General features: G+C 41.2%; 1 protein-coding gene across 9 annotated transcripts in view; it reads right to left on the bottom strand.

Annotated features, from left to right (window-relative positions):
• The window catches only part of LOC116984554 (golgin subfamily B member 1-like), an 83515-nt gene that overhangs the window by 57092 nt on the left and 14331 nt on the right, over positions 1-12092 (bottom strand). For all 9 annotated transcript variants that reach the window (XM_033038742.1, XM_033038744.1, XM_033038737.1 and 6 more), the window contains exons 6-13: positions 10269-10436; positions 9168-9353; positions 7752-7874; positions 5744-5857; positions 3806-4097; positions 2151-2266; positions 1488-1605; positions 849-940 (exon numbers count right to left, since the gene is read on the bottom strand). In XM_033038742.1, coding sequence (XP_032894633.1) covers positions 849-940; positions 1488-1605; positions 2151-2266; positions 3806-4097; positions 5744-5857; positions 7752-7874; positions 9168-9353; positions 10269-10436 — 1209 coding nt within the window. The remainder of the gene's footprint in view (positions 1-848; positions 941-1487; positions 1606-2150; positions 2267-3805; positions 4098-5743; positions 5858-7751; positions 7875-9167; positions 9354-10268; positions 10437-12092) is intronic.

Raw genomic sequence — 12092 nt, forward strand, 5'->3', positions numbered from 1 at the left:
CGCTCCTTCTTTTCACCTCACTCTTCTAAAATGTGGAGAATATAGGTTAAAGGACGTTATTTTAGATGAGGTGAAATTTCTTTAGCCAGATGGTGGTGAAACTGTGGAATTCTTTTCTACAGATGGCTGTAGAGGCCAAGTCAGTGGATATTTTTAAGACATAGATAGATTTAATAATAATAATAATATTTAATAATTTGTTTATAGGGACAGTGCATATTAATGAACATTTTGCATGTAAATATGCGAGATTGTAGCCAATCAGTAGCTAATTTCCGTCTCTAGTCCCAGGCAAAGGTAGGTGAAGTGTCTTGCCCAAGGCTTCTTGATTAGTACAGGTGTCAGAGGTTATGGGGAGAAGGCAGGAGAATGGGGTTAGGAGGGAGAGATTGATCAGCCATGATTGAATGGTGGGGTAGACTTAATGGACCGAATGACCTAATTCTACTCCTATTCCTTATGACCGTATAATATTAATAGGTCAAATTACCCAAACTAGATTAAAAAGTCTGGAAATACTCTGTTGCTTCCCCAACCACACTAGCTAATTCAGGAGACTTTCTCCATGTCCAAGGTGTGTGGTAATGCATACAGAAACCGTCTGGGGTGGAAGCAAATAGCGCCTCTCAGATGCAAGCATCAAGCCAAAAAGTAAGGATGATAATAGAAAAGAGCAAAATAAAAAGTTACTTAAAGGAACCGTTTAAAAAAAAAATCTGAATAAGCAACATACAATACAGTTTAAGATTAATTAACAGGATACTTGAGTGTTGAATCTGTGCAGAATGCTCACGCTTGGAATTTAGATTGTACGTGGATGAATTAAATGCAGCACAAATTCTCCCAACCTGGGAAGTTGATGTCTTGGTAACTTGTTCTAAATCTGCTTGCATCTTCTGTTGTTGCTCTTCATATTGTTCCAATTTTGCTTGAAGCTTCTCTGTAAGAAAACACGTATCACCATTTAAATAAAGAGAACGAGGAAGGGTCACGGCCCGAAACGTCACCCATTCTTTCTCTCCAGAGATGCTGCATGTCTCGCTGACTTATTCCAGGTTTATGTGTCTATCTTCGGTTAACCAGCAACTGCAGTTCCTTCTTACACAAGAGAATGAAGGATCTCTAACCAAATAACCCTTCCATTCTCTCCCTCTCTCTGTCCCTCCCGCACCCTAGTCCTCTTGCTAATTTCACCATTTGTATTCCTTCATTATCACCTCATCCCCAGCCAACAATGGACCATTGTTAGCTCCACCCTCCCCGAGTCATCGATGCAGGCTCTGCTTTGTTCTGTACCTCCCCATACCTCTAATTTCCCCCTCCCTGACTCTCAGTCTGATGAAGGGTCTTGACCCGAAACATCACCTATAACTTTTCTCCAGAGATGCTGCCTGACCCGCTGACTCCAGCATTTTGTGTCTATCTTCGGTGTAAACCAGCATCCCCAGTTCCTTCTTACCCAATTAAAATCATACTATACAACACACCATTTTGTGCCTCGACAAGTTGTAGATAATTCACTTTCAGGTGTAATTGTTTGTTCTCCTCTTCCAAGTCAGCCGCTATGTCTTTGAGGTCCAGCAGCTCCTGCTGAGAAGGTCCAATCTGGGTAGAAATAAGTTTAGTGTCAATTAAAGCCAAGGGATTTCTATTGGTCAGTAAAATAGCCACCATTCAAATTCTAGATTAAATATTTTGCTTTATGACTCTATAGGCAGGTAGGACTAGTGTAGATGGGGCACGTTGGTCAGTGTGGGCAAGTTGGGCTGAAGGGCCTGTTTCTGAGCAGTAAGACTCTAAATAATTTTAACATGCATTATACTTTTAATGTGCCATTGCCGACAGCTCCATTCTACCACAACTATTTTGTGATTGAATTTTCCTGCAGGCTCACATCTATCCCATGTCACTTACTCTTCAGAAAGGGGTTCTACACGAAATGGAGCAGTCAAATGTAGGGAAGCACTCCTTCATACAGTTGAGCCCAGATTAAAAATCTACAATGTACTGTAACTTCAACAACTCAAGGAATAACATACCATCAATTTTCCTTTCTCTATAAGATGAAGTCATTTCATTCTAGGTAAATGGCAAATAGATTAATATCCAGTTAATCGTCACCAGGCGCAAGGGATTTTTATTTGGGGTACCTGTGCATTTTTCAGCTCCTCTTCAACCTGCCTGATTTTCGATTTGGACCAAGCTTTCATTGTCAGGAACCTGGCCTCTGATTTTTCAGCCTCGTGTGTTATAAGCCTCACTTGTTCTTTAAGAAAGAGAAAAGATAAAAAACACCCATAATGATCTGATATTTGTTGCAAAAAAAGCAATACCCCCACAATTTGCTATGTTTTCCACCGCAGTTAATGGCAATCAGTGAAAATCATATGTTGTACTAATTTCCAGCATTTGAAATCATAAAATATCCTTGAAATGCTACAATTCATTAAACTTGAAGATTTTTAAGGCAAAATGGTAATTCCATTTACATATTCATCCAATGATAAATTCCTTAACTATCACTAGTGAGAAAAGATTAGAAGCTTGAATAAAGCTCCACAGAAAATGTGTCTCCTCAGCAGCATTTTGGAAATTAAGGTATAAAGTTACTTAATCCCAAAACAAAATGATCATTCTCCACTGGCTCCATTAAAACCCTTATTTATTTTAAATTACTCCAATTAAATATCCCCTTCTGCTGCTCAATATAGTCTCTCTACACCATAATTGTATCTTGTCCCTGGTTTCACCCTCTCTTCCGTAAACTGTCATGCAAACACAGCTCAAGTCTCACAGAGAGAAGACATTCATGGAGTTAATGAAGTGTCCTGTTTGCTCTGTGGTCTTCTCATTAAAAGCTATTTGAAATTAAAATACTTTGATGTACCATTCCTGGCAAGGGCATTGTGAATGGTAAAATGTCTTCAAATGATTTTATTTAGAAATACAGCATGGAAACAGGTCCTTCGACCCACCATGTCTGCGCCGACCAATTATCCTCGCACATTAACACTATCCTACACACACTCGGGATAATTTACCATTAACCCAAGCCAATTAACCTACAAACCTGTATGTCTTTGGAGTGTGTGAGGAAACTGGAGCACCTGGACGAAAACCCACGCAGTCACAGGGAGAACATACAAACTCCGTACAGACAAGCACCACAGTCAGGTTCGAACCCTGGTCTCTGGCGCTGAAAGGCAGCAGCTCCACCGCTGCGCCCCCAGTCCGCCCTTCACGATGTCAATGTTTTAACTATCAGCACCCTCTCAAAATTAAAATTCAGTGATAGCGATGTTTGAAGGATTCACGAAGAGATTGTTTTGAAAAGCATCTGTACGAGTTTGTCCAAATGACTACTGTGTGTTCCTGTCAGCCATTTGGCAGACTCTCACAAATGCTTCTCAGAGGATTCTTTACTTGAATCCTTTAAACATCACTATCTTCTGATCAAGGAATCTGACCAGAATACCCGAGTGAAAAAAACTTAGATTACATGCTACTTTTCCTGATCACTGAATGTGCCAACCCGTTTACCAACCAATGGTAAATGGTTTAATTTTTAAGTGTGATCAGTGATAAAATATGGGAATTACAGCAACCAATTTGCAAACACAAAATCTCATGAGGTTACAGGGACGAGATAATTACATGGCAAAACAAAAATAAAATCCACTCCATTCCTCTCATGCTAGAATATTTTAAGGCAAACCTACTCCCTGCCACGTGGCGACAGATGAACAAATCTGCGGCAGGAACATTTATGGCCAAAAATATTAACAGGTCAACTTTGAGTAATTACCTTCCAGTTCTCCAATCTTCCGTTCAGTGCAATAATCTAAAGAACCAGTTCCCTGTTCTGCAAGTGGTGCACAGGCCTTGTCGTGAGGTTGTAAAAGTTGCTGATCTTTCTGAAGTTTCTCCTTGATTTTATGGAACTCAGTGCTGTGTTTCCTTTGGACATTTTTCAAATCTGCCTCGTGTCTTTCCATCAGATCTCGGACCTGGGTTCTCATGACGTGCTTTTCAGCAAGAAGCTTGTCCTTGAGATTTTTGTTTTCTAACTGAACAACCCTCAAATCTTCAACCACCTCCTAAAAAATTAAAAATAGCCAAATTAAACTAAAGAGACTTTCGTGAGCCTCATGGGCCTGTCCCACTTAGGCGATTTGTCAGGCGATTGTCAAGTTGCCGGTAGTCGCCTGAAAATCTGGCAACTGGAACGGCGACTGTCAGAGTGGAACACACACACATCGCTTCCTTCACCAGCCCTTTTATGCAGGCGGGAGACAGGGCAAGCGGGGGGGGGGGGGGGGAGCGCTGTCTGAGTGATATTCACATGGTGCAAAGCCAAGGTGATACATACACACACAGGAAGGATGGCGCTGTAATTAAGACGGCTAAAGCACAGTGTACGGTAACTCCGTTAAAAGAGGGGGGGGGAGGGGAGAGGGGGGAGAAGGAGGGAGAAGGAATGGAGACAAGTTTTAAGAAGCCAGAGATACACGGCTGTGAAGCTTGGCGGACATTAACATTACCGGTCGGTTATCCTTGGCTCTGAAAACTACTGCTTACGTTTTTTTTCCCAATGAGCCAATGAAATTCACTGTTCAGCAACCTACGAGAACCTTCGACATCCTGGCAACCCACTATTACCTCCTGGCGACCCACCTACAGCACACAAATTCTTGCTACTCTCCATGGCGGCGTCATGTTGAAATATTTGCGGCAACCATAATGAGGCCGCGACTAGTTCCCAGAATGTGGGAACTCCTCACGACCAGGAAGACGACTCCCCAGCAACCACCTGTGAACATGTTGCGACCATGTGACGACTGCATAGTCTCCTGCTGTCGCCTAAAAAGTCACCTGTGGGACAGGCCCATTAAGCTTAAATAGTGCAGCTTTCCAAAGTAACATTAAATGAATGAAATGAATAAGCCAAGCAGACGAGCAAGAAAAGTTGAACCTGTCAAAATGGAATTGTCAAGTAGTCATCAAAATTAAAACACTTATCATAAAGTCATAAGTGATAGAAGCAGAATTAGGCCATTTGGCCCATCAAGTCTCCTGCGTCATCCAATCATCTATCTCTCCCTCCTGTTCTCCTTCCTTCATCTCTGACACTGTACTCATCATGAATCTATCTATCTCTGCCATAAAAATATCCACTGACGTCCTCCACAGCCGTCTGTGGCAATGATTTCCACAGAGTCACCATCATCTGACTAAAGAAATTCTTCCTCATCTCCTTCCCAAAGGAACGTCCTTTAATTCTGAGGCTATGACCTCTAGTCCTAGGCTCTCCCACGAGTGGATGGGAAAATGAAGAACAATATAATCAGTAGTGACGCTGTTGCATTATAATCAAGAGTTCATGTGTTGTTGGCATCTTAAATAGTAGATCTCTCCTGATCTTGGTCACGGCTGAAAATAATTGGTGGCACAGATCAGCAATGCCAACAACCTGTCATAACACAGAATGACAATGTTGCAAGCCTCCACATAAACTGTGATTCTGCACTATAACACATCATAAATGGGTTGAAGGGCAGATTTAGAAAAAAGAATGGGAAGATTTAAAAGAAAATCCTCTAATTTTTTCATATTTACAGATTTATTCCAAGAGGCTCCCTGCTATTTTTATTTCACTGCTAGTTACAACAGAATCCCTTAGTTGGTTGCAGAGATCTTTCCTTGTAATACAGATTCACACAGCAGCAAATAATGATTTCCTTACCGTTAGCTCCCGATTCTTCCCATCAAGCTCTTTCTGCAGCACATCCACAACTTGTGTCCTTCCCAACAGTACTTCTTCCTTTTCATGGAGTTTTTGCTTGAGTGCTTTCAACAACTGAGGAAGTTAACAAGTGATTAATACCTCCTAACAGTGATAAAAACTGGGCAACATAAAATGGAAATCACACATTTGTAATTCAAGTGCACCAATAGTTAGGTCTTCAATTCCGCCTTGGTATTAAGACAGTAAAATTAAAATTATCATTAATGAAATCATTAATTTGATTTCAATGGTTTAATGGTCCTTCATTGTCACATGTACCTAGGTACAGTGAAATTTGATTTACTATAGTCATACCAAAAAAGAAACAAGATACAAAACTACATAAAGATTGAACATAAACAGCCACCACAGCGGCGTGTGAGAATCCCTAGGGCACCCAGATTGAGCGGAGACCCACAGCCATCAGTTCAATGTCCTGGCCACACACACACACTCCTTCACCGACTGCTGTACTTTCTCTGCAGTCCCTGTCCGCCCAAAGTCAGAAAGCCGTCCACACTCGCACCAGACTCCAGGATCACTGCACTCACAGTGATCCCTCCGAGTCCCCACCAGGGCAGGTAGCTCGTTGATCGTGTTTTTCGGCTACCCCATATTCCCCATGTGATGGAAGGCGAATAACTTTTACCATCTTCCTCCTTTTCTTCCGCGGTTGGGGCAATCAAAACATTTGCAGTAGGGGCGATCGAAGCTCCCGCAGTCGGCGATCAAAGCCACCACAAAGGAGCGATCGAGGCTCCCGCCATCGGGGCGGTCGAAGCTCCTGCAGTTGGAGCTCCCGACGTTGATCCGTAACAAAGGCACCTCCAGTTCCACGATGTTAGGCCACAATGCCGGCAGAGATGCAAAGAAAAAGTCGCACCTCCGTCGAGGGAAGAGATAAAAAAAGTTTCCCATTTCCACCACCCCCCACACACACACACACCCCACATAATACAAAACTAAAGACACCCTAACACATACAAATAAAACAGACTAAAAACCAAACAAAAGAAGGGACGAGACAGGCTGTTGGCGAGGCTGACACTTACAGCGCCACCCGGTGAGGCACATATCTGTGAGCTATAGTAGTCCTGTGAATATCCCTCATCCGCACCATCTTGTACATGGATTTTAATGCTTGCACTTCAAGCGTTTTTGATCAGTGAGCCATTAAAAATATCTTTACGCTAGATATTACCGTTGATGCAACAAGCAGACAAGTTCTTTGTCCTCTTTGACATTTCACTGTATGCAATTTTGTAAAATCAGTCAGCAGTTTCAAGTAAATGGGTGACTAAGGGTGGTCTTTAGTCACCCATTTCATTAAGATCATCACTGACCTAATGTAAACATTCACCCAGTTTATCATGAAACGATCCCGTCTGTCTTGAAAATATTCCACGAGTCTGCATTGTCTACACTTGGACAAACATAGTTCCAAACACGCATGCCGTTGTCAGAGAAACAAAAATGCTAATGCATTAACTGGGCAACCACTTATTTTTAAACAGTGACCCCGGATCTACATTTTTCTCCTACATGTTTAGTTTAGTTTAGATACAGCGCGGAAACAGGTCCTTCGGCCCACCGATTCCACACCGACCAGTGATCCCCGCACATTAGCACAAGCCTAGGGACATCAGGGACAATTTACAGTTATACCAAGTATACAAGCCCAAGCCAATTAACCTACAAACCTGTATGTCTTTGAAGCGTGGGAGGAAACCGAAGATCTCGGAGAAAACCCACGTGGTCACAGGGAGAACGTACAAACTCCGTACAGACAGCACCCATAGTTGGGATGGAACCCGGGTCTCTGGCGATGCAAGTGCTGCAAGGCAGCAACTCTACCACTGCGCCAGAGTGCCACTCAACACAAGTGCCTCCTCACCCAACCTCTCAAAATTTGTCAGAAACTTGTATTCTTTACTAGTTTCCATTTTAATTCTGAAAGCATATTTACTTGGTCTAAATCAGCACTGGCATCTGATTTGGCAGCCACAAGGAAAAGCTCCTGTTCATGCTTCTGTATCTGCTCAGCAAGCTTATTCTCCTGTGCTTGAATTATTTCTTGAAACACATGAATCTGAAACAAAAATTCCATTATAAGGCAATGTTACTACACAGGATGAATTCTGCTATTAAAAGTAAAGGAAAAGATAACAGAGCCGTGGTTATGTGTAAACGGTACAGCAACTTCAATCATTATCGTGAGCTATTTGCAATGTGAAACTCGGCACCAATTGTGCAAAACCAGAACCTTTCACTTTCAACACACTGGCCATTCAATCTTTTACATGTGCGCCATGTACTAAGTAAAGTCATCACAGATATTGAGGGCTATAATTCCCCAGTGCATTATACACACAGTATAATGTGTGTAATATTATACTGTGTGTAATGTATAATACACTATATATATGTACACCATATATAATACACCCTATTTACACCAAGTGTGCACTCGCTGCCGTGTGCTGGGGCAGCAGGGCGAAGGCCGTGGACGCCAACAGGATTAATAAGCTCATCAGGAAGTCTGGCTCCGTCCTGGGGGCGGAATTGGACTCGTGGGAGGTGGTCTTGGAAGGGAGGATGCTCCTCAAACTGCAGAGCATCTTGGACAATACAGATCACCTACTCCATGACACACTGGTCAACCCGAGGAGCACCTTCAGCAACAGACTGGTTCCACAAAGATGCAGCACAGAACGACACAGGAGATCCTTCTTCCCTGTGGCTATCAAACAGTACAACTCTTCCCCTCTCTGTCGTGGGGTAGACTGACTCCCCTCCCCAATCTCTGCACATCTCCCAATCCTTTCCACTCGTCACTTTTATTTCATGTTTCATGCATCTTGTGTTGTTGGCAAATCAATTTTCGTCCTGGGATAAATAAAGTTCAATCGTATCATATCGTAAGTAAACATTAATTAAGTGCTAAATGCGAGTGACTGCCAATCAGGTCTGTGACCACAAAGTAACTACTCTAAGCATGGTCTCAGGTTCATTGTATTTTTTTTAAATTTGAGTTAAACTTTTTTTTCTTCCCTTTCTTTCTCCCACAACCTAATTGTTTTCTCCCCTCTATTCTAGTAAAGGTGCTTTCAAAACAGCAACATTTGTGAAGGACAGTTATGTGAAAATCTCAAAGTTGCTGCCAACTTCATGAAGTAACGTCAACCCCTCATCGTTTCACTGTCTCGCACTCATATAATGGCCCCATGTTAATTTTAAATAACAAATATTAATACCCTTAAAAATGGCAAAAGTATCATTCAACCTGCTAAATTAAGCAAACCACAGATATAAATACCCAGGTGCTCGAGTATCAGAAGATCGCAATGAACAGATATTTTTATCAGCGGTTACTTGCACTCACATTTTTAATGTACATTGCTTCCTTCTCTTTATATTGAATTTTCTCTTTGTTTAGCTGGTCTTTCAGACCGGTTGCTTCTTCCTGGAGAATACTGAATCGTTCTTCACTCTCCTCAACCTTTCTGGTCAGACTGCGAACCATTGACTGCAAGTCACTGATTGAAGTTTCCTGCGTTTCAATCTTATCCTGCTCCATCCAAAAGAAACACAGCAATGTTGACAATACCGCCCATGTACTTCAAACCTGCTCATATCCACAGTAGTTATTACATGTGCACTAAATTACATCAGAGCTAATGCCTGTCCATTCAATGGCAGTAAATTTCTCAAACCAGAAGAGATGGGAAGCTGGAAAGGAAGGCCTTGTAAAAATATACTGTTGCAAATAATTGTGGAAAAGGGTTTAATAATTATACAACAAATAATTATAGCAGCACACATGTATAAAATGTTAATCCTCTCAACATTACAGTTAATTTTAAACAGAGAACTAACTACACACTAACATGCCATTAAAGTAACCTTGATAGAAAATGTTACAAATTCAGGTATCACATTATTTTAAAATGTTAAAGATTAAAGAAAAGCAAGTAACCTCCGTGAATTGATACTGTAAATTGACAGTTATCACAGGACAAATGAAGCAGGACCATTCCTCTTTTATTTTTCTACACACTTTTCGCTGTACTGTTCTCTTTTCCGCCCACTTTTATTTTTCCACAGCAAAGAATTCAATGATTTTCCCTTAGTCCCATGTTATTTTTTGGCATTTGACCTGATCATACTTAAAATCTTTAAAATGTAGAACACTCATACAACATACTTTACTTTAAATTTTAACGTTAAAAGTCTTGAACATTTTCTATCAATGTTACTCTTTACGTGATATAAATCTACCTTGCTGGTCTTTCAATATAGAAACGGAATTTCATTCAAAAATGCACTACAAACAAACCATGAACTTAAGTAGCCCACAGCTTTTGTTAATGGTAAATACTCAGCTATCAAACCCATTCCAAACAGAAAACAGATTAACTTGAATGAAACCAAATTAAGTCATGTTTAAAGATAAATGTCATAACAAATTTGTGTTAATGTTCACCTTAATTTCTTCACCAGGCTGAATTCCTTGCGGAGTTGCGTAATCTGAAACAGACGCTAACTGCAGCTCAACAATGTACGCTTCTCGATCAGCCAGTTTCTTATCCTTCTCAGCAAGCATCAGGTCCATCTCAGCACCACGTGCCAGTTGGGCTTCTAGCTGAGTATGCTGCATATCAAACATAATAGACAGAGAAAAATAGGTATTTGCCTATCATCTCTTTGAGCCTGCTCGGCCATTTAATGTGATGTTATTCCCAATCTCTCCAAATAACCCCAAAGTCTTTTTTTGCATGGAGATCTATTTATCTCAGCAATTTGGCTTTCATTGCCATCCGTGATGGAGAATTTCTCAAGATCCCCACTCTCGAGGTGAAGATTTTTTTGGCATCTTAGTTTTAAATGTCTTTACCCATATCATAAGCGATTGGAGCAGAATTAGGCCATTTGGCGCAATCAAGACCACTCCGCAAATTCAATCATGGCTGATCTATCTCTCCCTCCTAACCCCATTCTCCCCATAACAGTGAGACTAGGACTCTTGATTTTAGTTTTCCCACATTGGGAAAACATCCTCCCTGCACCAAGTATACCTGTCAGCATTTTACATGCTTCAAGACATTTCCTCTCATTCTTCTAAACTGTAGTGAGTAAAGGTGCAATCAATCCAATCTCTCCTGACACAACAACATCCGCCATCACAGGAATCAGTCTGGTCAACTTTCATTGTGCTCTCTCTTTGGCAAGTATATTTTTTCATAGGTAAACAGAGCCTCCAAACAATACTCCAGGTGTGGCCTTGTGAAACCCCTGTGTAATTGTATATATTGAATATATAAACCTCACTCAAAACCCCTTAGTGAAGGATAACCAATATTTCTTAACAGCTTCATGCACCTTCATATCTCCTTTACTCCACTTTATCTCCTTTCAGTGTCTGATGTACAATGACAACCAGATCCTTCTGTGCATGAACAATGCCCATTCAATCTATCACCTTTAAATAATGTTAATGTTATGCCAACCAAAATGGATAACTTTACATTTATCCATATTATACTTCATTTGCCGTGTATTTTCCCATTCACTACAGTTCTGTAAAATAGATTGAAGCCTCTTTGTGCCCTCCAGATCAAGGCATGTACAAGGCTTGATTAGTAAGTTTGCAGATGGCACTGAAATAGGTGGCATTGGAGACAGTGAAGACAGTTTTCAAACGTTACATAGTCCATTGAAAGTGGTGTCACAGGTAGGTAGGGTGGTCAAGAAGGCTTTTCGTACATAGGTCTTCATCAATCAGCGCATTGAGTATAGAACCTGGGATGTTATATTACAGGTACACAAAAATCAGTCTGAAGAAGGGTTTCGGCCCGAAATGTTGCCTATTTCTTTCGCTCCATAGATGCTGCTGCACCCGCTGAGTTTCTCCAGCATTTTTGTGTACCTTCGATTTTCCAGCATCTGCAGTTCCTTCTTAAACACATGTTATATTACAGTTTGAGTTACACAAGACGTTTGGAGTACTATTTTCAGTTTTGGTCACCCTGTTTTGGGAAAGATGTCATTAAGCTGGAAAGAATGTAGAGAAGGTTTACAAGGATGTTGCCAGGATCAAGAGCCTGCACAGGAGACTGAGGGATGATCTTAATGAGGTGTACAAAATCATGAGGGGAATAGGTAGTGAGGGGATAGTGTTGAGTAATCAAAAACCAGAGGACATCGGTCTAGAGGTGAGAGGCGCAAGATTTAATAGGTACCCATGAGCACATTTTTCACTCAGAAGGTGGTGAGTATATGGAACAAGCTGTCAAGGAAGATAGTTGAA

Source organism: Amblyraja radiata, chromosome 20 (genome assembly GCF_010909765.2).
Source record: "Amblyraja radiata isolate CabotCenter1 chromosome 20, sAmbRad1.1.pri, whole genome shotgun sequence".
In the NCBI taxonomy this organism is placed as follows: Eukaryota; Metazoa; Chordata; class Chondrichthyes; order Rajiformes; family Rajidae; genus Amblyraja; species Amblyraja radiata.